We start from the raw sequence: 26,238 nt of genomic DNA, 5'->3' as shown, positions 1-26,238 counted from the left end.
GTAAATCAAGCAGACAGATGATCAACATCAATTATCTGCTAGGGATGTTAGATCTAATATGGACCACGGCACAATGGTCTTCATCAGGTTAACGAAGGAGACAAAACATTCTGGACATTCCTAACAATATTTTCCCTGCCCTTTGGCTGTTGTTGCATCGAGTGCTGTATCACAACAGCTGTTTGTCACTTGACTGTCATTCAGAAAATACATTTGATATGTGAAAATATCACAACGTAATTAAAACAGCTGGACAAATGCACAACCAACCAACAAGTATTATACAAAATTACTGAAGAACCACGTTAATGACGTTAATGACTATCCATTTTGGTTTAAAATATCAAGTTAAAAATATATCAGTTAGAAGCATTCAATTTTGTAATCACATACATTTTGGATTTGTGTGCCCATGAAAACTATATTCACACCGTGACATAAGGAAACACTAAATGTTACATAAGCCTAGTTACAGTGCATTTCCAAAATCACCAAACAAAGAACTGTCCGAGCAAGATCCAGGATTCTTACCGGGTTCAAGTTCAATGTCTCATTTAACTGATAAATGCTTAATATATATGATATAACAACAAACACTGCCATGAATGCAATGTAAGAAATGAAGTGTTTTATGTCTCACGATTTTGGACAAATTTGTCAAGACACAAACAGAGTTTGTTAAATTAACTTGTGAATTTTATTGAATGTTCCTTATATCAATTACATATCAACAGCTGTATCTGTAAGTTGTCCACCGCAGGAAATCCTCACTGGTACTCTAGCTTATAGAAAGACCCGTAGGCGATGTCAGAGGTGTTACTGTGTTTCCCAGCGTTATACCTATCATGGACATTCGATACACTGAGTCACATTAGTAGAAATCTCATGCATCCGTTTCACAAGTTTGAACATAGGAATGTGTGTTGTAATACACAGTACAGTCGTGGCCAAAAGTTGAGAATGACACAAATATTAATTTTCACAAAGTCTGCTGCCTCAGTTTGTATGATGGCAATTTGCAAATACTCCATAATATTATGAAGAGTGATCAGATGAATTGCGAAGTCCCTCTTTGCCATGCAAATGAACTGAATCCTAAGGAGGCTTCAGGGCGCCCAAGAAAGTCCAGCATGCGCCAGGACCGTCTCCTAAAGTTGATTCAGCTGCGGGATTGGGGCACCACCAGTACAGAGCTTGCTCAAGAATGGCAGCAGGCAGGTGTGAGTGCATCTGCACGCACAGTGAGGCAAAAACTTTTGGAGGATGGCCTGGTGTCAAGAAGGGCAGCAAAGAAGCCACTTCTCTCCAGCAAAAACATCAGGGACAGACTGATATCCTGCAAAAGGTACAGGGATTGGACTGCTGAGGCCTGGGGTAAAGTCATTTCCGATTGTTTGGGGCATCCGGAAAAAGCTTGTCCGGAGAAGACAAGGTGAGCGCTACCATCAGTCCTGTGTCATGCCAACAGTAAAACATCCTGAGACCATTCATGTGTGGGGTTGCTTCTCAGCCAAGGGAGTGGGCACACTCACAATTTTGCCTAAGAACATAGCCATGAATAAAGAATGGTACCAACACATCCTCCGAGAGCAACTTTTTCCAACCATCCAGGAACAGTTTGGTGACGAACAATGCCTTTTCCAGCATGATGGAGCACCTTGCCAAAAGGCAAAAGTGATAACTAAGTGGCTCGGGGAACAAAACATTAATATTTTGGGTCCATGGCCAGGAAACTCCCCAGACCTTAATCCCATTGAGAACTGGTGGTCAATTCTCAAGAGGCGGGTGGACAATCAAAACCCCAAAATTCTGACAAACTCCAAGCATTGATTATGCAAGAATGGGCTGCCATCAGTCAGGATGTGGCCCAGAAGTTAATTGACAGCATGCCAGGGCAGATTGCAGAGGTCTTGAAAAAGAAGGGTAAACACTGCATATATTGACTCTGCATCAACTTCATGAAACTGTCAATAAAAGCCTTTGACACTTATGAAATGCTTGTAATTATACGTCAGTATTCCATAGTAACATCTGACAAAAATATCTAAAGACACTGAAGCAGCAAACTTTGTGAAAATGTATATTTGTGTCATTCTAAAAACTTTCCACGACTGTACACCTCCATTAGGCTGATATCAATCATTATTCTTGAATTGAATGATTTTCAATGTGAGTGTCATTATTTCTATATAGCCAACACTTTCTCCTTCTGAACTTCTAACACCGGTAGGATGGGTGTGGCTTGTGACAATGACCACAAGAGCAGCCACTCAGAGATTTGATGCAGTTACACCTCTGACATTGCCTGAACAAAGACAATGATTTTCTATGCAGTTCTGATTTAATCTAAGCCCTAATTTTTGTTAAATTACCTTGGGGTGGACAAATTAACATAAGGCTTTACACGAGGCTAAGAGTTTTAATCCAAATCAGCCCCACATCTCAGTTGGATCTACCCAGCAAACGCTCCTACAACATTGGGAAGCTTAATGTTCTAATGGAGACTGTCATAAACTTCGTCGTCTGAAGAGGAGAAATCGGACCAATATGCAGCGGGTATATGAATCATATTCTTGTTTATTTGAAGAAAAATTAACGCTGAACAAAATAACGACGAAAAACAGTCCTGTAAGGTAGTCTGACTATACACGGAAACAACCACCCACAAAACACAAGCTGAAAACCCCTACTTAAATATGGCCTCCAATTAGAGGCAACGAAGAACATCTGCCTCCAACTGAAGGCGAAAACCAAAAACCCGAACATAGAAATTGAAATTCTAGAAATACAAACATAGAAATACATGACATAGAAATATACCCAAAATCCCAACATACACTAAACAATCACACCCTGCCACACCCACAAACCAAACTACAATAACAAATAACCCCTTTACTGGTCAGGATGTGACAGAGACCCAAATTTGGTTTCCAGATAATGTTAGCAGGACAACATTCCATGACTGATTTGTTGGAACCCCCTGCCGTCTATGCTACTTTTCCTTCAGGAATTCTCGCTCATTTGGGAGTACATCTTCTCCTTTTGCAATCTTATCCAGAATCAAAGACTTTTTCTTCATTTTCTTCAACTCTACGATCCGATCCTCGAAGCCTGGCTTCCGTTCGTCCTCCTCTGTGCGAATGATTATCTCAATGTATTCCATAGTGGAGAGAGGCTTGGCTTCAGGGCAACATCATTAAGGCTCTTGAGACAGTCAGAAGACTTCTTGATCAAATTCATCAGTCGTCCCTGATCCTATGAAACTCATCCTCAAGCTTATCCAGTATCTCCTTGGTTTCCATAGACTTGCCCCACGCCTTCATGAAGTTGTCCTTCATTCCTTGAATAGTCTTTTTCTCTGTCTTTGTGTCATATGTCAACAAGACTTTTTCCCCTGTCGTGGTCAGTGGAAGAGCATTTTCCTGGACATACGGTACAGTTGCCATCATCATCCATCACGGCACAACTATTGATGTCATCCTCATGTGGGAGGAAGCAGCAGGTGTGACATGTGAAATTGCATATCTTGCAGTTTGTCGCAAAGTCCTGGGATAATTTGCTTCTCTTCACCTGCAGCACATTTACCTCGGTTTCAAAATTTTTGTTCTGTTTCATGTTCTCATCCTCGTTCTCCAGACACTGTTTGAAGCTTTTGATCTCACTTAGCTTTGACAGACCTGCTGTGATCTGAGGGGTCAGGCGTGTCATGGTCTTCTCCAGAAGCTCACGTTCTTCCAGAACTTTCTTTGTCAGGGTCAGATCTTTACTCTCAATGGTTTCCAATGCTTGAAAAAATGTCTTCATCTCCTTGAAAGTTGAACTCCATTGCTCTGGACACTGGGCCTTATGATCATCATCAGTATCATCCTCTTCAGAGCTGCTCTCTGTCTCCTTTGAGAACAGAAATGAACTGTTGAATTTGAAATGGGTTGGTAGCCCCTTCTTGTTTTTCTTACAAGGCAGATTTGCATCTTTGATGGCTTCTAGCACCGGTATGTGCTTCCCATCAACAAATGTCACAAGCATCAGGATGTTTTCAGCAACATCCTTTCCAAAGATGGACAGGATGGAATCAAAGACGTATCTCTGGGACGGACTGAGACGAACAAGTGGTGCCTGTACTACAAAGCAGACTGCATCAATGTGATCAATCCCTAAAGGATTACACAAGAAATCCTTCAACATCTGGGTGAGCAATTTATCTTGAGCCATTCCTCTGGTGTCTCCGAACCCTGGTGTGTCAATGATGGTCAGAGAATAAGGAATCTGAAAGCCTGGCTGGTTGTAGAGCTCGTATGATGTCACAACCACAGTCTGGCTCTCAGCCTGTGACCTGTTGGTCACCTCATGGATGAGCTTAAAGCGGTAACAGTCTTCCCACTTTACCCCGAGAATGTAGTTTATCATGGCATTGACCAGAGTTGTTTTTCCTGCACCTGTGGCCCCCAGAAGCAATATCACCTTGTTATTACCTTGCTCAACTTTCTTCCCAAATCTGTACTGGTCAAAACTGTCACTTACACTCAACTTCTGTTCCAGATTCAGCCAGTGGATTGACGGGTTGCCCTTTTCCACCTTCTGGGATTTTGTGAGGAACTCCTCACTTTTTGCTCTGGTTGATTTGCTAGTCTTCGGTTGGGGATCAGAGACCCTAAGGGTAGTCATCACAGTCTCAGGACTGGGTAGACTATTCCTGCTTCGCCACAGTTAGCAGAGACTCTGATGCTGTATGCAGTGTCAGCCTCAAGTCCTTCCAGTGTACTCGCTCTAGTGGTGGTGTTGATGGTGTGCCACATCTGATTGTTTATAGCATTTAAACTCTTTCTGTATTCAACCACATAACCAATGACTTCAACATCATCTCCCACCATGGTAGGAATGTCCCAGTTCACGCTGAAACTTCCCGATTCTATCCTCTTCTCTGTGGGTGGTCCAGGGGACTACATGGGAGGGTCCTGAAGTATTCTGTCCAGTCACTGGAGAGACTCACACCAGGTCTACACACCGCCTTGCAGCTAAAGCGATACTTTTTGTAAGGGTCCAAACGACTGATGGTGACCTGGTTAGTTGTAGCATCCGATTTGACCTCGGTCCACTCAGAGTCAGCCTGCTCAGCCTGGTACAAAACCTGGTACGACTCCACAGAGGTAACAACAAGGTTGGGAGGGTTGACTTGCAAGTGGACACAGTCATGCTCCAGACTCTTGATGGTGGGAACACCTGGCTTTGATGGCAGCTCAAACTGTGGACTCAAAAGTGTCCCTCTTTCATAGACATGGATGGAGGACGCAGTGAGGTGTTTGTTTGGAATTGATGCAATGCAGAATGCAAGATTTACTCTGTCTTTGTTTGACTTTTTTGAAGTCTAGGAACAGATGTATGGTTTGCCTGGTTAGGGTGGTTACCTCCCCCAGCGAAACCACTTTTCTGCTGTAGGCTTCCCAGCTGCGTTGGGGTTGTAAGGGATCAGTGAAAAATCACTTTTGATTCTTCCAGCAAGTAGTTCTCCAAGACTACCTCATAGTCTTCTTTCTCCTTCAAATAGGAAAATGCAAAACACACTACATAATCATTAGATTTATCAAGCACTATTCCATCCAATTCACTGCTTGAGTACACAACTTGTACCTCTTTCATTATGTCAAGGTAAGAGCGGACAACATTCATCTCTCTCTCTCTGTCGTCCAGGTACGTGATCATGAGGTCATTCTGGAATGGAGAACGTTCTTTGCTGTTGATAATTTTTATCAGCTCTTCCTCCTCCATTCCTCCTCCTCTTATGTTGGGAAGAACCTTGCAGAGACCTTTCTGGAACACCAACTTGTACTCTGAGCACAAGTCCCTGAACTTGTTGAGCTTGGCATTGAGTTCAGGGAACTTGATAGCCATGTCTTCCTTCATCATGTCCTGGCATTGTACATCAGTATTGTCCAGTCCGTCCATGATTCGCTGTGCGCGACGCACCAGGCTAACACTGATCTGCCTGACTAGCTGGGCAGCTGCAGAGTCCAGGTTCTTGAGAGGATAGAGCCAGACGGTCATGGGCACAGCATGTTTTCCATTCTCCCCTAGCAGACATGGCAGGCCAGCATACACCTTGATGGCATCTTCAAATGTGACAGGGTTGTTTTCTAGAGCCAAATCACCATGGAAAGTGCAGTTGAATTTATTGGCCTCTCTCTGCTCTTCCTCACTCATCTTCAAATTTGCCTGCCCTTCTATTGATATGAGGGATCTTTTTATTGTGGCCTGCAGGTTGCCATGGATGTCCTGGTGGTTTTCTCCTGAGGAAATATCTTGGTCAAAAACGAAAAAGGCCTGCGCTCCGTAGAGCAGGGCAGTCACCACATGGGTTGCAGAGCCCTCTTGTAAGACATTAGAGTATTTCACATTTCCTGCCCCCAGGTGGTCCATGGTCAGCTGCTCGAAGCGAGAGGTGGTACGGTACTGCAGAGAAACCCTAGACTGACGCTTTGAGGTCTTTTTGTCATGTAGGAATTCAGCAGAACCCTTCACACTGACTAAGCCACCAAGGAAACTGGCCTCAAGAGATGCAGACACATTCAAAGCTTCTGACTTGGCTTCACTTGAGTCTGAAGCAATGATTTTGAAGTCAGTGTTCGGTTGTGGATGAACATTGATGTGTTTCTGCAGCATCTCAGAATCCCAGAGAGTGATACCTGCAGTTTAAAGAGAATGACCAAAGAATGTTTATTGTGAAAAAATACTCCAACGTGTACATGTGTAAATATTTCTATATGTAAACATGGCTTATTTCAAATAACTAATTGAAGGTAAATATTTATTTCAACGTAAATATTCTAGGTGACATGACAAGCATAGTTAGAAAACCTACACCTCCTACACTCAGAAGTAAAGAGGACTCTGTAGCACCATTTGAACCAGTCTGGATATGGGTTCTATCTGGAGCTTCTTTCAGGTCAAATAGAACCTTTGTTCCAAATAAAGGGTTCTATTTGGAACCAGAAAGAGTATATCTCGAACGGTCCCCTACAGGGACAAATGGTGCCACATACACACTCATAAAAAAAGTACCATCTTTGCCATTGACAGCATTACTACTATATGAACACTTAAAAACAACCTGCAAACAATCAGTCTTTTGTCCCAAGTGCGTCCTCTAACTTTTCTTACTCTGTGGTAACCATAGAGATGCACCAGAAAGCTAATCTCTCTCTGCAATGGCCGATTCTGTGACAGCATCATAGAGGACTTTATTGCCCAAAAAAACCTGTTTTAGCATGGGCAGCGCCATTTAGGACTTTCACCATTTGAAGTAGTCAACTGGGAGATACTTCCTTTGGGTTAAGGAAGGATTACATAATTCAATCTGGGTCCTCTGGAGGGATCAGACAGAATATAATCGCTGCCAAGTGGTGATGTTAGCATAGCGCTAACTTATGCCATGTTATCTGATGGTACAAGCTACAATTTAGCATTCTGTCACGTGCAAGTAAATCAAGAATTTTTATTAGCTGAGACTCATTTTGAGTTGGAGAAACTGTTTAAATTTAAATGGTTGCTTATGTTCACAAGTATGTCCCCAATGTCTTCAACTTCTATGAGTGTATTAGCAGTTTGTAAATAAACTGAAAAGGTGCATATCACCACCTACTGTGTGAAGTGTGTCTAGTCTGAACAGGTATAAAGCCAAGGTTGGTGATTTACTGACATCTGCAGTTATGGAATGTCTGCTGAGGAGTGCAATTCATTGGCTGACCCCTCCTGCTGATTCTTCCTTAATCCATAGTAACTACTTTAAAATGGTGAAAGCCCTCAATGGTGTTCCCCGTGCTAGAACAGTGTGCCCTCTATCCAACTCAATGTTGGAAACACTCTCAATGAATTTAAGATAATGCACACTGATTACCTCCAAACCAAAGAGGAATAGTTTCCTGTACCTGGAATGAGGACATCTCTACGACAGTCATACAGCATCCCCAGCTGGAAGGGTCGGCCCAGAGCAGCTAGCTCGATGGTCTCCGAGTCAGACATGACTCAGTGTTCTGAAAACATATCAGTACTGGGGTTACTTCAGCAGCCCCAGTATTAGAAAATTGCAACAGATAATATGGCCGTCAACATAAAATCATAGTTTTTTTGCTCATTGCCCATGCAATGCAGCGTGTGTAAAATATCACTGATACAGTATGTGATGCAAACATTTGTGTCACTCACATCTTCGTCCGGCAGTCTTGATGTTCTTACTGAAGAGGAAGAGGGCTCTGGAGCCTTAACGATTGGTGCTCTTATTTCTTTGGAAAAAAAACTTAAACTGCAGAAACAAAATATAAAGACACTGTACATGTTGATGGTTTTCTGGTGGAAATAATGTAGTCTTAATTACAACAATCCACCTTAAGAGTTGACTAAGTAATGTACCAAACTGAAAATATAGGAGATACAGTTGAAGTCGGAAGTTTACTACATACACTTAGGTTGGAGTCATTAAAACTCGTTTTTCAACCACTCCACAAATTTCTTGTTAACAAACTATAGTTTTGGCAAGTCAGTTAGGACATCTACTTTGTGCATGACACAAGTCATTTTTCCAACAATTGTTTACAGACAGATTATTTCACTTATAATTCACTGTATCACAATTCCAGTGGGTCAGAAGTTTACATACACTAAGTTGACTGTGCCTTTAAACAGCTTGAAATGTCCAGAAAATGATGTCATGGCTTTAGAAGCTTCTGATAGGCTAATTGACATCATTTGAGTTAATTGGAGGTGTACATGTGGATGTATTTTAACTTTTAGGGATAGGGGGCTGTATTCGGAAGTTTGGATGACTGAGGTGCCCAAAGTAAACTGCCTGTTACTCAGGCCCAGAAGCTAGGATATGCATATAATTGGTAGATTTGGATAGAAAACACTCTAAAGTTACCAAAATTGTTAAAATGATGTCTGAGTAGAACAGAACTGATATGGCAGGCTAAAACCTGAGGAAAATCCATCCAGGAAGTGGGATATTTTGATGTGTGTAGTTTTCAATTGAATGCCTATGCAGTATCTAATGGGTTAGGACTCAGATTGCAGTTCCTATGGATTCCACTAGATGTCAACCGTCTTTAGACATGGTTTCAGGCTTGTATTCTGAAAAATGAGGAAGAATGAGACCATTTTCTGAGTGGACTGTAGAATGAACCAGAGCTGGTTTGCGCGCTGACCGATTGCGCGACCGTTCGTTGTTTTTCCTTCCTATTGAATACGCTATTGTCCGGTTTAAATATTATCTATTGTTTAGACTATATAACCTGAGGATTAATTATAACGTGTTAATTTGACGTGTTGACAAACTTTACCGGTACTATTAAGATGTATTCGTCTGCCTGTTGTGACTGCCTTTGAGCCAGTGGATTACTGAACAAAACGCGCCAACAGAACTGAGTTTTTTGGATATAAAGAGGGACTTTATCGAACAAAACGAACAATTATTGTGTAACAGGGACTCTTGTGAGTGCAACCAGATGAAGATCAAAGGTAAGTGATTAATTTTTTTGTGACTCTCCTACTTGAAAATGTTTGTATGCTTTTGTAAGCGGGGCACTGTCCTCAGATAATCACATGGTATGCTTTCGCAGTAAAGCCTTTTTGAAATCTGAGACAGCGGCTGGATTAACAAGAAGTTCATCTTTAAGCCGATGTATAACACTTGTATCTTTTATCAATGTTTATTATTACTATTTCTGTCATTTGAATTTGGCGCTCTGCAATTTCACCAGATGTTGTCGAGGGTGCGCTAGCGTCCCACTGATCCATAAGAATTAAGGCCTACCTTCAAACTCAGTGCCTCTTTGCTTGACATCATGGGAAAATCAAAAGAAATCAGCAAAGACCTCAGAAAAAAATTGTAGACCTCCACAAGTCTGGTTCATCCTTGGGAGCAATTTCCAAACGCCTGAAGGTACCACGTCCATCTGTACAAACAATAGTACGCAAGTATAAACACCATGGGACCACACAGCCGTCATACCGCTCAGGAAGGAGGCACGTTCTGTCTCCTAGAGACGAACGTACTTTGGTGCGAAAAGTGCAAATCAATCCCAGAACAGCAAAGGACCTTGTAAAGATGCTGGAGGAAACAGGTACAAAAGTATCCATATCCACAGTAAAACAAGTCCTATATTGACATAACCTGAAAGGCCGCTCAGCAAGGAAGAAGCCACTGCTCCAAAACCGCCATGAAAATGCCAGACTACGGTTTGCAACAGCACATTGTACTTTTTGGAGAAATGTCCTCTGGTCTGATGAAACAAAAATAGAACTGTTTGGCCATAATGACCATCATTATGTTTGGAGGAAAAAGGGGGAGGCTTGCAAGCCGAAGAACACCATCCCAACCCAAGCACGGAGGTGGCAGCATCATGTTGTGGGGGTGCTTTGCTGCAAGAGGGACTGGTGCACTTCACAAAATAGATGGCATCATGAGGCAGGAAAAGTATGTGGATATATTGAAGCAACATCTCAAGACATCAGTCAGGAAGTTAAAGCTTGGTTGCAAATGGGTCTTCCAAATGGACACTGACCCCAAGCATACTTCCAAAGTTGTGGCAAAATGGCTTAAGGACAACAAAGTCAAGGTATTGGAGTGGCCATCACAAACCCCTGACCTCAATCCTATAGAAAATTTGTGGGCAGAACTGAAAGTGTGTGCGAGCAAGGAGGCCTACAAATCTGACCAGCTCTGTCAGGAGGAATGGGCCAAAATTCACCCAACTTATTGTGGAAAGCTTGTGGAAGGCTACCTGAAACGTTATGACCCAAGTTAAACAATTTAAAGGCAATACACTCATTTAGTATTTGGTAGCATGTAAACTTCTGACCCACTGGGAATGTGATGAAATAAATCAAAGCTGAAATAAATCATTCTCTACTATTATTCTGACATTTCACATTCTTAACTTCTTTGGGCTAGGGGCAGTATTTTCACATCCGGATAAAAAACGTACCCGATTTAATCTGGTTACGACTCCTGCCCAGTAACTAGAATATGCATATAATTATTGGCTTTGGATAGAAAACACCCTAAAGTTTCTAAAACTGTTTGAATGGTGTCTGTGAGTATAACAGAACTCCTATGGCAGGCAAAAACCTGAGAAGGTTTCATGCAGGAAGTGGCCTGTCTGACAAGGTGTTGTTGTTCTTGCTTCTGTGTATTGAAGAGTCAGGATCTTAGCTGTAACGTGACATTTCCTAGGGCTCCAATAGGCTCTCAGAGCCCGGGAAAAACCTGAACGATGACGAGGCAGCCTCAGGCTGAAACACATTATCGGCTTTTCCAAGTGGCCCATCAGAGGACAATGGAATTAGGCGCGTGCCCGATTCGACCCCGTGCAGTATTTTCCTTCGGCTGTTTAGCTAATTGCAGATTCCCGGTCGGAATATTATCGCTTTTTTACGAGAATAGTGGCATAAAATTGATTTTAAACAGCGGTTGACATGCTTCGAAGTACGGTAATGGAATATTTAGAAATCTTTTGTCACGAAATGCGCCATGCGCACGACCGTTATTTACCATTTCGGATAGTGTCTGGGACGCACGAACAAAACGCCGCTATTCGGATATAACGATGGATTATTTTGGACCAAACCAACATTTGTTATTGAAGTAGCAGTCCTGGGAGTGCATTCTGATGAAGAACAGGAAAGGTAAGACCATTTTTGTTATAGTAAATGGGATTTTGGTGAAGGCTAAACTTGCCGGGTGTCTAAATAGCTAGCCCTGTGATGCCGGGCTATCTACTCAGAATATTGCAAAATGTGCTTCATCCGAAAAGCTATTTTAAAATCGGACATATCGAGTGCATAGAGGAGTAATGTATCTATAATTCTTAACCTCTTGGGGCTACCCTAGGATAGGGGGCGCCACAGCGCATTTTGAAAAAAATTCGTTCCCATTTTCAACGGCCTACTAATCAAACTCAGAAGCTAGGACATGCATATACTTATTATATATGGATAGAAAACACCCTAAAGTTTCTAAAACTGTTTGAATGGTGTCTGTGAGTATAACAGAACTCATATGGCAGTCAAAACCCCGAGACCGATTGAAACAGGAAGTGTAATTCTGAATTGTGGACTCGACTTCATCACTTTGCCTATTAATCACACCGTGAGCAATGGTTCACTGAGCACTTCCTATTGCTTCCACTAGATGTCCCCAGTCTTTTCACAGTGGTTTGAGCCTTATACAGTCGAAACTCAGTGAATGAGACGCGTTGGAAATTGGTCACAGGGGATGGGCCATCACCATTATGACGTCGGCGGTGTCTGTGAATGGTGTCTGTGAGTATAACAGAACTCATATGGCAGTCAAAACCCCGAGACCGATTGAAACAGGAAGTGTAATTCTGAATTGTGGACTCGACTTCATCACTTTGCCTATTAATCACACCGTGAGCAATGGTTCACTGAGCACTTCCTATTGCTTCCACTAGATGTCCCCAGTCTTTTCACAGTGGTTTGAGCCTTATACAGTCGAAACTCAGTGAATGAGACGCATTGGAAATTGGTCACAGGGGATGGGCCATCACCATTATGACGTCGGCGGCCCTGTCTACCCCCACCTTTGGAAATGTTTCAAAACACTCTGCAATCGTCCCCGTCGAATCTTATTGGCTCTCTTGGTGTTACAGGCCCTGAAGATTAATGTTTTACAACGTTTGACATGTTTGAACGAACCTAGAGGAGGGGAAAAGTACATTTTCCTAAACTTCTGTCCCGCGCACGTCGGAAGATTTGGAGATAGCCCTAGGACACGCTACCAACAGCAGGCTAATGGAACATGAATTATGGACTTTTTCGACCGAAAATACATCTGTTGTGGACCTGGGATTCCTGGAAGTGCTTTCTGATGAAGACAACTAAAGGTAGGCGATTATTGACAATATTATACAAGATGAGATGTGACATGCGATTGTTCCAAGATGGCGCGGCGCTAGTATTCCAGGCTCATTTTCTGAGTATCGCATCTCCTTTTATCGCAAAGTGTGATTACCCAGTAAAGTTAATTTAAAATCTGGTATGACAGGTGTTCTGAAGAGATATTCATCTATAAATGTTAGATTGACAATATAAATTTAAAAAATTGTTTTCGAATAGTAATAAATGGAATTATGCGCTGTTTCCCGGGACGCATTTGAGGGGAAAATAGTTAGTCAACTCAGACGCCGATGTAAAATGCTGTTTTTATATATAAATATGACCTTTATTGAACAAAAGAATGCATGCTGTGTGTAACATGATGTCCTAGGTGTGTCATCTGATGAAGTTTGTAAAAGGTTAGTGCTGCATTTAGCTGTCTTCTGGGTTTATGTGACATTATATGCTAGCTTGAAAAATGGGTGTCTGATTATTTCTGGCTTGGTACTCTGCTGACATTATCTAATGTTTTGCTTTCGCTGTAAAGCCTTTTTGAAATCGGACAGTGTGGTTAGATTAACGAGAGTCTTGTCTTTAAATAGCTGTAAAATAGTCATATGTTTGAGAAATTGAAGTCATAGCATTTCAAAGGTTTTGAAAATCGCGCCACAGGATTCAACTGGCTGTTACGCAGGTGGGACGAATTCGTCCCGCCGGTCCCATAGAGGTTAACTTCTATGGGCTACGCCCACCTGCGGGACACAGCCAGTGAAATATCAGGGCGGCAAATAAAAAAAAAAAAAAAATGTCATAATTCAACTTTCTCAAACATACAACTATTTTACACCATTTTAAAGATACACTTCTCCTTGATGTAACCACATTGTCCGATTTCAAAAAGGCTTTACAGCGAAAGCAAAACATTAGATTATGTTAGGAGAGTACATAGACAAAAATAATCACACAGCCATTTTCCAAGCAAGGACGTGTTTCAATAAAACCCAAATCACAGCTAAATGAAGCACTAACCTTTGACGATCTTCATCAGATGACACTCCTAGGACATTGTTACACAATACATGTATGTTTTGTTCGATAAAGTTCATATTTATATCCAAAAACAGCATTTTACATTGGCGCGTGATGTTCAGAAAATGTATTCCCACCAAAACGTCCGGTGAATGTGCACATCAATTTACAAAAATACTCATCATAAACGTTGACAAAATATATAACAATTATTTAAAGAATTATAGATAGACTACCCCTGGATGCAACCACTGTGTCAGATTTTAAAATAGCTTTACGGAGAAAGCACATTTTTCAATATTCTGAGTACATAGCTCAGCCATCACAGAGAGCTATTCAGACACCCGCCATGTTCGGGGCAACCTAAACTCAGAATTAGTATTAGAAATATTCTCTTATCTTTGCTGATCTTCGTCAGAATGCACTCCCAGGACTGCTACTTCCACAAGAAATTTAGTTTTTGATCGAAATAATCCATATTTAATGTACAAATACCTCCGTTTTCAAAAATGTTCCATTCCCGTACTTAGAAGCATGTCAAACGCTGTTTAAAATCAATCTTCATGGTATTTTTAACGTAAAATTGCGATAATATTCCAACCGGACAATAGCATATTCATTCAAGAAGAAAAAGAAGGAATGGCGTGCTCGCGTGACCGCGCATATCCAATCCCTTTGTTGCCAGGCAGACCACTCAGTAACTGAGCTCCTATACTCTGCCCAGTGACAGGAGAAGGCTCAAACCACTTTCTGAAGGCTTTAGAGAGCCAAAGGAAGTCTTAGGAAGTGCAACGTCACCCCACAGACACTGTAGCTTCGATAGAGAATCAAAAGAAGAACTACAATTCTCAGACTTTCCACTTCCTGCTTGGATTTTTCTCAGGTTTTTGCATGCCATATGAGTTCTGTTATACTCACAGACACCATTCAAACAGTTTTAGAAACTTCAGAGTGTTTTCTATCCACATCTACTAACAGGTTAAAATAAAGTGGTGATGCTAACTGACGTAAGACAGGGATTCTTTTACTAGGATTAAATGTCAGGAATTGTGAAAAACTGAGTTTAAATGTATTTGGCTAAGGTGTATGTAAACTTCCGACTTCAACTGTATATTACAAATGTGAGTAGAAAATACAGAAGTTTCTCTACACTCTGGATTCGTTCTTCAGAAAAACAGCAGCCACACCTCTTGTTTTGGCATACAGCATAGTGTTTTGAAGAGGCTGGTAACCCTCAAATTCTAGAAGGACTGACAGTCAGCGCTCTACATGATATTCACAGGATAGTTTTGAAAACGTATTTGGAAGCTATATATGGTTTATGTTCTTGTTGTTTGTAAACAATGGAGAAATAAAACCAAACATTATCGTCTAAATAGAAGATGGCATAATTTATGCAACTACAAGCCACGCTAACATCATGGGGCATTTCCAGGATATGAAGACATTGTGACATTGGGTGCTTAGCCCAAAGCTAATAAGAGGGGTCCGTCGGCCTTCTCCCCTGCCAATTTTCTTTGAATTTCAACAGCTAAATGCATGAATTTATTTCAGTGTACTTGCACCTTCCCACCTGCCACAGCAGACACTGCCAGTACTCAATTAGCTATTGTGGGTCTAGTCTGGAATTTTTTTTAACTTTATTTAGCAAATGTCTTACTTTTTAAACTGCGTTGTTGGTTAAAGGCTCATAAGGAAGCATTTCACGGTAAGGTTGTATTCAGCGCATATGACTAATAACATTTGACACGATAACATTTTTTATCAACAGTATATTGCCAAAAACCCCTGAACAACTTCAAACAGACTGACTTGCCCAATGAGCCAAACTGATTAAAGAATCCCACAGTATCCAAACACACAGTGTAATAATTAGAATACATACAGCAGCTTTAGGTAATAGGCAGAGGGCTCAGCACACATACTATCTCCATCACTTTCTCTGTGTCGTCTGTTGCTGTCTCTCTTGTCTACCCTCCTCTCTAATCCTGTCCTGGTTGTAAAAAGTGTAAAAGTAAACGATTGTTTTCACAAGCTTTTTTACCTGCAAATCCTTTGTAAACCACGTTTTAACTTTTTCACTAATTAGAATAGAGCAGTTTGAGTGATAGACTACTCCGTGGTCAACCCACCACGGAGTAGTCACTGTTCTCTCTCCAGCTACTCTGTCACTTTTTCTGTGTCCTGTCTGTTGCCATCTGTCCTGTCTGTTGCCGTCTCAGGTTCTTGTTTGTTACGGTCTCTGTCTATCCTCTTCTGTTATGGCCTGTTATGTTCTTCTGGTGTCTCTCCATCATATCCTATTGATGTGTTGCAGTCTCTGTGTTTTGTGCCTCCCACCATCATCTACTCTTCTGTTGCCATCTATCTCTGTGTCTTGTCTGGTGGGACTCTTTAGTTCTGCCATCCAGAATGGCCAAGGGGATACTGAGGTAGCTTAACTTGTTTTGGGCCTGTGTCTAGGTCACCTAAATCCTCCTCTTCCCTACCATTTGCCCCTGGCTGCTGCTGTACTAAGTGCTACACTGGCCTGCTGTTCTCATCCATCCTCCTCGGCTCTGAAAGGTAGCAAGGAAGAGGTGCAACATGTCATCAGATAGATTTAAACGGTGACTGCCCTTCCTGATTTGGCCTCGTTTCAGATTTGGTTCATTAAGAACTGCTAGCGGCCATGACTGAATTCATCCATGAGTTAGTTTCAGGGTGTGGTTCCATGTTTGTGTCGTGTGTGTGTCATGTGTGTGCGTGTGTGTGTGTGTGTGTGTGTGTGTGTGTGTTCGCAGGTGGGAAAAGTTAGCCAAATTAGTTCGCCAATTAGCTTCACAGCTGGCTGGTGTGCAACCTGACTTTGAATAGCCCATCTCCGGGGTTAGTTAGGGATCATCAGTAAATAACACAATGTAAATGAGACAGTATTTATGTTGCACACCTTTTAGTTCTCATTGATGCTTTCAATATATGTATTTGCATTTATATAATTTACAGTTGGTTTGAGGTTAAGTTATTGACATTTGGAGCTATTGGAATTTTAACATATTTTTCCATGTACTGTATATTCTGTAGTTTACAGCTGCACTCCGAATTGATGATTACTTGTGTGCTGCCAGCTGTGGATAGCTAGCTACATTAGTTAGTTAGCTAGCCAGCTAATCAAATCAAATGTTATTAGTCTTTGCACCCAATACAACAGGTGTTGTAGACCTTACAGTGAAATGCTTACTTACAAGCCGCTAACCAACAAGCCGCTAACCAACAATGCAGTTTAAAAAAAAATACGGATAAGAATAAGAGATAAAAGTAACAAGTAATTAATGAGCAACAGTAAAATAATAATAGTGAGACAATATACAGGGGGTACCGGTACAGAGTCAATGTGCGGGGCACCGGTTAGGTGAGGTAGTATGTACATGTAGGTAGAGTTATTAAAGTGACTACGCATAGATAATAACAGAGAGTAGCAGCAGTGTAAAGGGGGGGGGGCAATGCAAATAGTCTGGGTAACCATTTGATTAGATGTTCAGGAGTCTTATGGCTTGGGGGTAGAAGCTGTTTAGAAGCCTTTTGGACCTAGACTTGGCGCTCCGGTATCGCTTGCCGTGCGGTAGCAGAGAGTCCATGACTAGGGTAGCTGGAGTCCTTGACAATGTTTAGGGCGTTCCTCTGACACCACCTGGTATAGAGGTCCTGGATGGCATGAAGCTTGGCCCTAGGGATGTACTGGGCCGTTCGCACTACCCTCTGTAGTGCCTTGTGGTCGGAGGCCGAGCAGTTGCCATACCAGGCAGTGATGCAACCAGTCAGGATGCTCTCGATGGTGCAGCTGTAGAACCTTTTGAGGATCTGAGGACCCATGCCAAATCTTTTCAGTCTCCTGAGGGGGAATAGGTTTTGTCGTGCCCGCTTCCCGGCTGTCTTGGTGTGCTTGGACCATGTTAGTTTGTTGGTGATGTGGACACCAAGGAACTTGAATCTCTCAACCTCCTCCACTACAGCCCCGTCGATGAGAATGGTGGCGTGCTCGGTCCTCTTTTTCCTGTAGTCCACAATCATCTCTTTTGTCTTGATCACGTTGAGGGAGAGGTTTTTGTCCTGGCACCACACGGTCAGGTCTCTGACCTCCTCCCTATAGGCTCTCTCGTCGTTGTCGGTGATCAGGCTGTTGTGTCATCTGCAAATGTAATGATGGTGTTGGAGTCGTGCTTGGCTGTGCAGTCATGAGTGAACAAGGGAGTACAGGAGGGGACTGAGAACGCACCCCTGAGGGGCCCCTGTGTTGAGGATCAGCATGGCGGATGTGTTGTTACCTACCCTTACCACCCGGGGGACGACCCATCAGGAAGTCCAGGATCCAGTTGCAGAGGGAGGTGTTTAGTCCCGGGTCCTTAGTTTAGTGATGAGCTTTGAGGGTACTATGGTGTTGAACGCTGAGCTGTAGTCAATGAATAGCATTCTCACATAGGTGTTCCTTTTGTCCAGGTGGGAAAGGGAAGTGTGGTGTGCAATAGAGATTGCATCATCTGTGGATCTGTTGGGGTGGTATGCAAATTGGAGTGGGTCTAGGGTTTCTGGGATTATGTTGTTGATGTGAGCCATGACCAGCCTTCCAAAGCACTTCATGGCTACAGACTTGAGTGCTACGGGTCAGTAGTCATTTAGGCAGGTTACCTTAGTGTTCTTGGGCCCTATGGTGGTCTGCTTAACCTGTTGTGGATAGGGGGCAGTATTTTCACGGCCGGGTGAAAAAGACGTGCCCGTTTTAATCTGGTCACTATTCTTGCCCAGAAACTAGAATATGCATATAATTAGTAGATTTGGATAGAAAACTCTAAAGTTTCTAAAACTGTTTGAATGGTGTCTGTGAGTATAACAGAACTCATATGGCAGGCAAAAAACGGAGAAGATGTTAACCAGGAAGTGGCCTGTCATCCAATTTGTTGCCCTTGTTTTACCTCTATCGAATTTACACCATCTAAGCTGTCACGTTACACTTTCCAAGGCTTCTATTGGCTATCTAAAGGCGCCAGAAAGTTGATTGAAGCGTCTGCTGTCTCTGGGCAGGTCTCAGGAGCTCATTTTGTGAGTGGTCTGTCTTATGTCATAGGATCTGGAGGCGCGTGCATGAGTTTGCCATTTTTTCCTGCTCGTTTTTGAATGATTACAACTAGGTCCGGTTGTTATATTATCGCTAATTTATGAGAAAAATAGCATAAAAATTTACTTTAAACAGTGTTTGACATGCTTCGAAGTACAGTAAAGGTACATTTTGAAATGTTTTGGTCTCGAAATGCGCCCACACGTCACCGTTTGGATAGTGCCCTGGACGCATGAAGAAAACGCAGGTATTTCGACATAACTATGGACTATTTTGAACAAAAAAAAAACATTTGTTGTTGAAGTAGCAGTCCTGGGAGTGCATTCTGACGAAGAACAGCAAAGGTAATCCAATTTTTGTAATAGTAATTCTGAGTTTACTGAGCCTCGGCGTTGGCGAGTGTGACTAGCTAGCCTCTGATGGCGAGCTATGTACTCAGAATATTGCAAAATGTGCTTTTGCCGAAAAGCTATTTTAAAATCTGATACCGCGATCGCATAAAGGAGTTCTGTATCTATAATTCTTAAAATAATTATTATGCTTTTTGTGAACGTTTATCATGTGTAATTTAGTAAATTCACCGGATGTTTTCGCTGGCTATGCTAGTTCTGAACATCACATGCTAATGTAAAAATATGTTTTTGGATATAAATATGAACTTGATTGAACAAAACATGCATGTATTGTATAACATAATGTCCTAGGAGTGTCATCTGATGAAGATCAAAGGTTAGTGCTGCATTTATCTGTGGTTTTTGTGACATATATGCTTGCTTGAAAATGGCTGTGTGAATACTTTTTGGCTGGGTACTCTCCAAACATAATCTAATGTTTTGCTTTCGCTGTAAAGCCTTTTTGAAATCGGACAATGTGGTTAAATAAAGGAGAGTCTTATCTTTAAAATGGTGTGAAATAGTTGATTGTTTGAGAAAATTGAATTGTGTATTTTAGATGGTTTTGTATTTCGCGCCAAGCGACACTATTGGCTTTTGGCTAGGGGTTCCGCTTAGCGGAACATTTGTCCTCAACAGGTTAAAACATGTTGGTATTACAAACTCGGACAGGGAGAGGTTGAAAATGTCAGTGAAGACACTTGCCAGGTCAGCACATGCTCGCAGTACACGTCCTGGTAATCCGTCTGGCCCTGCGGCCTTGTAAATGTTGACCTGTTTTAAGGTCTTACTCAGATCGGCTGCGGAGAACGTGATCACACAGTCTTCTGGAACAGCTGGTGCTCTCATGCATGTTTCAGTGTTATTTGCCTCGAAGCCAGCATAGAAGTAGTTTAGCTCATCTGGTAGGCTCGTGTCAATGGGCAGCTTTCGGCTGTGCTTCTTTGTAGTCTGTAATGGTTCGTAAGCCCTGCCACATCCGACGAGCGTCAGAGCCGGTGTAGTACGATTCGATCTTAGTCCTGTATTGATGCTTTGCCTGTTTGATGGATCGTCGGTGGGCATAGCGGGATTTCTTTTGAGCTTCCGGGTTGGAGTCCTGCTCCTTGAAAGCCTGTAATCCATGGCATCTGGATGGGGTATGTACCTACGGCCACTGTGGGGGGGACGTCATCGAGGCACTTATTGATGAAGCCAATGACTGATGTGGTGTACTCCTCAATGCCGACGAATCCCGGAACATATTCCAGTCTGTGCTAGCAAAACACTCCTGTAGCTTAGGATCTGCTTCATCTGACCACTTTTTTATTGATAAAGTCACTGGTGCTTCCTGCTTTAATTTTTGCTTGTAAGCAGGAGGATAGAATTATTCTACCAGCTAATGTGAGATATTTAGATTACATAACATTTGAGGACACAATTGAAAGGCCTATGTATTTAATGTTTTGTTCACTGTACAATATAACCACAAGGCTGACCATCTTTCCCCCCCTCTTTCTGGCTGCCCTCCCCTTCTTGCAGGTTCACCTCTCTGCAATGCAACAATAGAACAAGTAAGTAGCTAAATGAATAAAGAGTAAAAAATAAAAGCACAATGAAATAATTTCACCTATTTAATAATGGGCAGTTCTCTACAAATAGTTACATAGACTATATGGAAATAACAGACATGAGCCAAGCATGTTTACATGTAGAATGATATAGGTTATAAGACCTATGATTCATTTAATCAGTTCTACCACCTCAGCATTGCTCATTTTATAAAGGGTTAAATATGTTGTAGTGAAGTTCAGCTTCAGTCCACAGGGGGGCGCTGTGTCACTGTCAGAAGATATGTGCTTCAGTCAGAAAAACATTTGCTCATCTCTTCGGTCTCAGCTAGCTACAGAAGCTAGCTAGCTACAGAAACGAAACCCATCAAATACACTTTCTGGAAATAACTACTTTTCCTAATATCATGACTTCTATCAACATCCTTAGCTTGCCCATTCACTAAATATACTGTTAAATAACTCAGACTGACATCCAATACCTTTAGGATACTGAACACTAACTTATTAGCATTAGCCTACCCTTATGCTGATGGAGACTAGTTAGCTACCGCCAAACCTGCAGCTAACTCTGCTGCTGCACTGCCTTTCTGGCTGTTCTACCCTCTCCACCTCATTCACTACTGACTCAACCTGCTTGCTTTTTTTTGCCTCTTTCCGAAGAAATTCTGGAGTATCCATATTTGTTGTGTTCTGCTGAGGTGTTTTACTGAGTGATGACATTGACATCTAACCGGTGCTGTAGAGGTGGGGGTTAAGGGACAGGAGTGGTCCACTGTGTTATATCTCTACCAAACACAGCAGACACTGAGTCACACCAGGGGCTTCTTGCAGTGCCTGCTTCTGCCTAGCAAAGTATATTGGATAGTTTATTTTAGTCATTAAAATGTGAATAGCACAACTGATGTGTGGTTATGGAAACTCAGACTGAAATGTAAAAAATTAAATACCATCAAAATGGTCGGGGCTGGACCATTAACATCCAGGGCTGGAGCCCCGGAAGCCCAGGCCTAATGATGCCACTGGCTAACATACTGGGTATGGATACATGTTTATAGAAAACATGCCTTGCATTGAATGCCAGCCTATAAGAGAGTTTAATATAAATACTGAATGTAATAAATCCTGAATAAACTGTCTGGATTTTTCTGTCTCAGGTGTGAAGTGTCAGAGAAGAGATCGGACAACAAGGCATCAATAGAATCTATTTATTGCAACGTTACAGAGGATTCTCAGATATTGACAGGATTTGGTTTTGAAAAGCATTTGGCGACAGCAGCCAGGTAAACAAAACCAAAAGACTGCTAACAGGGTTATTAAACCACCGTCATTTGTGTGAACTATCCCTTTAAACACAGAATCAGGAAAATAACAGGCAGTGCAATTGTGGATATTAAAAGTTTACAATGATTGTGTGCTTTGTTCAATAATTCATTTTGGGCATAATTTAAACAGTTTATGCCTTTGTCTCTTAATTTTTGGATAGATTTTATGCAGTTTTCTGATCTCCTTTTGCATTTTCCAGCTGAATCCTTGTCCTTTCATCTTTCTCTCGCTGTCTACTGTGTTCTATAAATTTTAGTCTTTGCTTCTCAAGCTCCTGTCTTCGTTCTTCTTCCATCTTTTTTTCTGTTTCCATTCTCACGTTCTTAGCAAGGAGCTGCCTGTTATCCTCTTCAGTCTTTATCTTTTCCTCCTCCATGTTCAGTTTTTCCTTCTCCATTTTCTGTTTGTCCTCCTCCGCTTTCTGTTTGTCTTTCTCCGCTTTCTGTTTTTCCCTCTCCGCTTTCAGTTTGTCCTTCTCCATATTATTTTTTTCCGTTTTGGCTTGATCGCGGTCTCTCTCTGCCTCATCCGCTCGGTTTTTTGATGCATCTCCACCCATTCTCTTGTTGATCTTGTTGGTCTCTGACTTTCTTAGAGATTAGATATGAAAATAACCAAAAAAAGACAATGAATGCTTTTGCTCTCAAAACAGTAATTTTTTACTGTATATTTGTACTGTTTCCTGAAGAAAGTGTGTGCCTGCTTCGACTACATTTTGTTTTGATAAATGTGGGTTCTTAGGCTCAGTAGAAGCTATTAAGTTATTTGTGATCCACCAGCATGACTTAGCAAGATGGTCAAACAAGGCTAACTTTGTCATGTTTCTTTAATACCTGGAGACAATATCCTCTGTTTCTAATCTAGAAACACTGTAAATAAACATTTGTAAATAATTTGTTCTTAATTGACTTGCCTAGTTAAATAAAAGTTTCAAATAAAAAATATTGATTGTGAAAATCTATTTTCTCATCTGGCCGTTCAAGTGAAATGGTGCTGGGAGTGTAAAGTAGTAGTCATGCTGTCTTCCTCTGAATCTCTTTCCACGTTGGTGAAGGTGTAGATATGACATGATTGCGTTCAAGTGCTTCTAAGTCGCAATAATTCTTCAGTACACTCAAACTAGCTAGGTTTCAGTAAATTATTGCATAAAGATTATTATCACTGCATCATGGACAGCGTACACAGACAGGAATAATATCAAATTCTCTCCTTGAGTGTTTTTTGCGTTAGAGGACACCCCGATACCTGGCTTGATAAAGCTCCAAAACTAGTTATAAGCTTGAACAGAAGCCAGTTAATTAATACATCAACAAAAACAGGAGAAACTGTGGCTACTTTGAAGAATCTGAAATATAAAAAATATTTTGATTTGTAAAAAATAAAATATATGGTTACCACAGTACATTATGTGTTTTTCATAGTTTGATGTCTTCACTATTATTCTACAATGTAGAAAATAGTACAAATAAAGAAAAACCCTGGAATGAGTAGGTTTGTCCAAACTTTTGACTGGTAGTGTATATAAGTGTTATTGTAATAAGATGTATATTGGCAAGACATCCCGCGCCTTGAAAGTACGTCTTGGAGAACATAAATCCACTATCAGAAGTCAAGACATCGCCTCGCCAGTTGAGACACTTTATAGAACATAAACATTATATTAATGAATTGCGTCGGGAACAAGAAAGTTCATCAACGTATATGTGGTGACTATGACAAATGACTACAAAGAGAAGCCATGTGGATATATACATTCAATTCTGTATCTCCACACGGTGTAAACGAATAACTAGACTTCACCTCTTTCATATAAGCCACATTTAGACTGTTAAACAAGAACACTGTCCATATCAGACCTTGCATATCGTTTATGAGTTCGACCCACATATTTATGAACGACTTTGCCTGATGTCCTTTGTGAATTGATACAATGTATTTAGGTGAGCGGACACCTGGGGCGATTGATTTGAGTTGCCCTTCGTGCCCGCTCCCATATCCTATAATTCTGTTTTTCCTTTGTGACTAATTTGTACACAAGTAGACCAGAAAATACACATCACTGATGTGTCAAACCTGATTAGAACCAACTGCTGCTCATCTGTTCTTTACACACGCTATTTTGAATTAAAATAAAGTTGTACCTACACTGATGGCTGTAAAGCTGAAACGTCTGTGTACGCTATCCCTGATGCAGTGAAAATAATAAAAAATATTGAATAATGAAGTAAGCTTTATGCGACAACTTTGAGTGTGAACCCATTTGTTTGTCTGGATTTGCGTTTTTTCTTTTCACCAGCCAAGCTTGGTTGCCTTTTGTTCAGTAAATTATCCGCGTTATTAAAAGCTAGTCTCGGATTGGTAAATACATTTCTGGACATTTAAATTGACACAGAATAACTATCAATTTTTGAAGAATATAACATAAATACGTCATGAGTTTAGTACAATTATATTACCCCCATTAGAACCCACAGAATAACCATCCTGATTAAACGCAGATTTTACTCCATTGTTTGTAAATGTAAAGAAGCAATGTTTAGATTAAAAACATGGTTGAAACTATAATGTCAGTCCAGGCATCAGAGCATTGTCAATTTGACAGAGTTTATATTTCCCTGGCCCCATCCCTCAGTTGTATTTATTTATTTTATTTTATTTCACCTTTATTTAACCAGGTAGGCAAGTTGAGAACAAGTTCTCATTTACAATTGCGACCTGGCCAAGATAAAGCAAAGCAGGGCGACAACATACAAAAACACAGAGTTACACTTGGAGTAAAACAACATACAATCAATGATGCAGTAGAAAAAAATAAGACTATATACAATGTGAGCAAATGAGGTGAGATAAGGGAGGTAAAGGCAAAAAATGCCATGGTGGCAAAGTAAATAAAGTATAGCAAGAAAAACACTGGAATGGTAGATTTGTAGTTTGAAGAAAGTTCAAAGTTAAAATATAAATAATATGGTGCAAAGGAGCAAAATAAATAAAATAAATAAATACAGTAGGGGAAGAGGTAGTAGTTTGGGCTAAATTATAGATGGGCTATGTACAGGTGCAGTGATCTGTGAGCTGCTTTGACAGGTGGTGCTTAAAACTAGTATGCAACAATAAGTGGAGAAAGGCACAATTTGTTGATTATTTCTCAAAGATCAATTCAAGCTAGAATCTACATCTGGTGAAACAACGCAGCGATATTGTTTTAGTGAAGAAACAGAGAGTAGCATCCGGCAGTGTTTTTTTGTTACAATGATGTCCGATGGAGAGAAAAAAAACGTATTTGTTTAAAGTAATTTCTTCGTTGTTGTAATATCCCAAACGGACGTGCCAGTTTCACCAAATACAGATTGTAACTTTAATAATTTCCCAGTAAAGGTTTTGCTAAGCTACCATTTAGGCTTATCGAAATGAAATAAAGGTTAGTAGCCTACCTTAAGTCAACGAAGCTTTCCGATGGATGTCAACCAAACAGAAATCACAAGTAGATGTTCAAAATAGAAGCCAAGTAGAGCCCATAGGTCGGGGTGTATCTCTACCAAGATGTAGACCCGGGTGCGACACCCTGTTTTATAGACGAAACACAGAGTTTCTAAACCCAGAGGTGCAACATCGCGAGACTTCCAGGAACGCTTCTGAAGCAGACTGAACAGAACAGGCCGGGATTTGGTGCTTGAGAAGTCAATGACAGAAGTGAAAATATTTTCCTTAGTTGTTCATTTTCCCGAAATCAAAAGGCACAACCAATATTTGAGTTATTTTCTTAAGTAGTTGAACATGTTATTACACCAACCTCGTGAAAGCGATAAACTGACACGTTTTAATTTTCGTCAAAAACAAGTTTATATCGAAAGACTGCGTATGATTTGACGGACTGCACATGCGCAGTTTGGCAAGAGACGACCGTTAGCCCGTTTCTACGCCTGAGCTTTACCAGCCAACGTCAACATGACACCGCCTA

The 26,238-nt window shown here is 41.2% G+C and overlaps 2 protein-coding genes across 2 annotated transcripts; both read right to left on the bottom strand.

Annotated features, from left to right (window-relative positions):
• Positions 1–3,372: 3,372 nt before the first annotated feature.
• On the bottom strand, positions 3,373–4,680 carry LOC123739534 (uncharacterized). Its single transcript, XM_045713874.1, has one exon. The coding sequence runs from the start codon at positions 4,666–4,668 to the stop codon at positions 3,373–3,375; it is 1,296 nt and encodes a 431-aa protein (XP_045569830.1). The 5' UTR covers positions 4,669–4,680.
• A 232-nt stretch (positions 4,681–4,912) lies between these two features.
• LOC123739533 (stonustoxin subunit alpha-like) lies at positions 4,913–25,811 on the bottom strand. The gene is made up of 5 exons (XM_045713873.1): positions 25,712–25,811; positions 8,203–8,299; positions 7,926–8,030; positions 5,485–6,683; positions 4,913–5,245 (listed from the first exon to the last, which is right to left on the bottom strand). The coding sequence occupies exons 3-5, from the start codon at positions 8,017–8,019 to the stop codon at positions 4,913–4,915; spliced, it is 1,626 nt and encodes a 541-aa protein (XP_045569829.1). The 5' UTR covers positions 8,020–8,030; positions 8,203–8,299; positions 25,712–25,811.
• Between the last annotated feature and the right edge of the window lie 427 nt (positions 25,812–26,238).

This window comes from Salmo salar, unplaced genomic scaffold (genome assembly GCF_905237065.1).
Source record: "Salmo salar unplaced genomic scaffold, Ssal_v3.1, whole genome shotgun sequence".
Taxonomy (NCBI): domain Eukaryota; kingdom Metazoa; phylum Chordata; class Actinopteri; order Salmoniformes; family Salmonidae; genus Salmo; species Salmo salar.
This window is presented reverse-complemented; position numbering and strand designations above follow the sequence as displayed.

Excerpts from the sequence above, each read along its gene's own strand:
- LOC123739534 (XM_045713874.1), bottom strand. The coding sequence starts at position 4,668 with ATGACTACCCTTAGGGTCTCTGATCCCCAACCGAAGACTAGCAAATCA.
- LOC123739533 (XM_045713873.1), bottom strand. The coding sequence starts at position 8,019 with ATGTCTGACTCGGAGACCATCGAGCTAGCTGCTCTGGGCCGACCCTTC. Across the intron at positions 6,684-7,925 it reads TAGAGATGTCCTCATTCCAG|GTATCACTCTCTGGGATTCT; the intron begins GTACAGGAAACT and ends TTTAAACTGCAG. Across the intron at positions 5,246-5,484 it reads ACTTGCTGGAAGAATCAAAA|TTTGAGCTGCCATCAAAGCC; the intron begins GTGATTTTTCAC and ends TTGAGTCCACAG.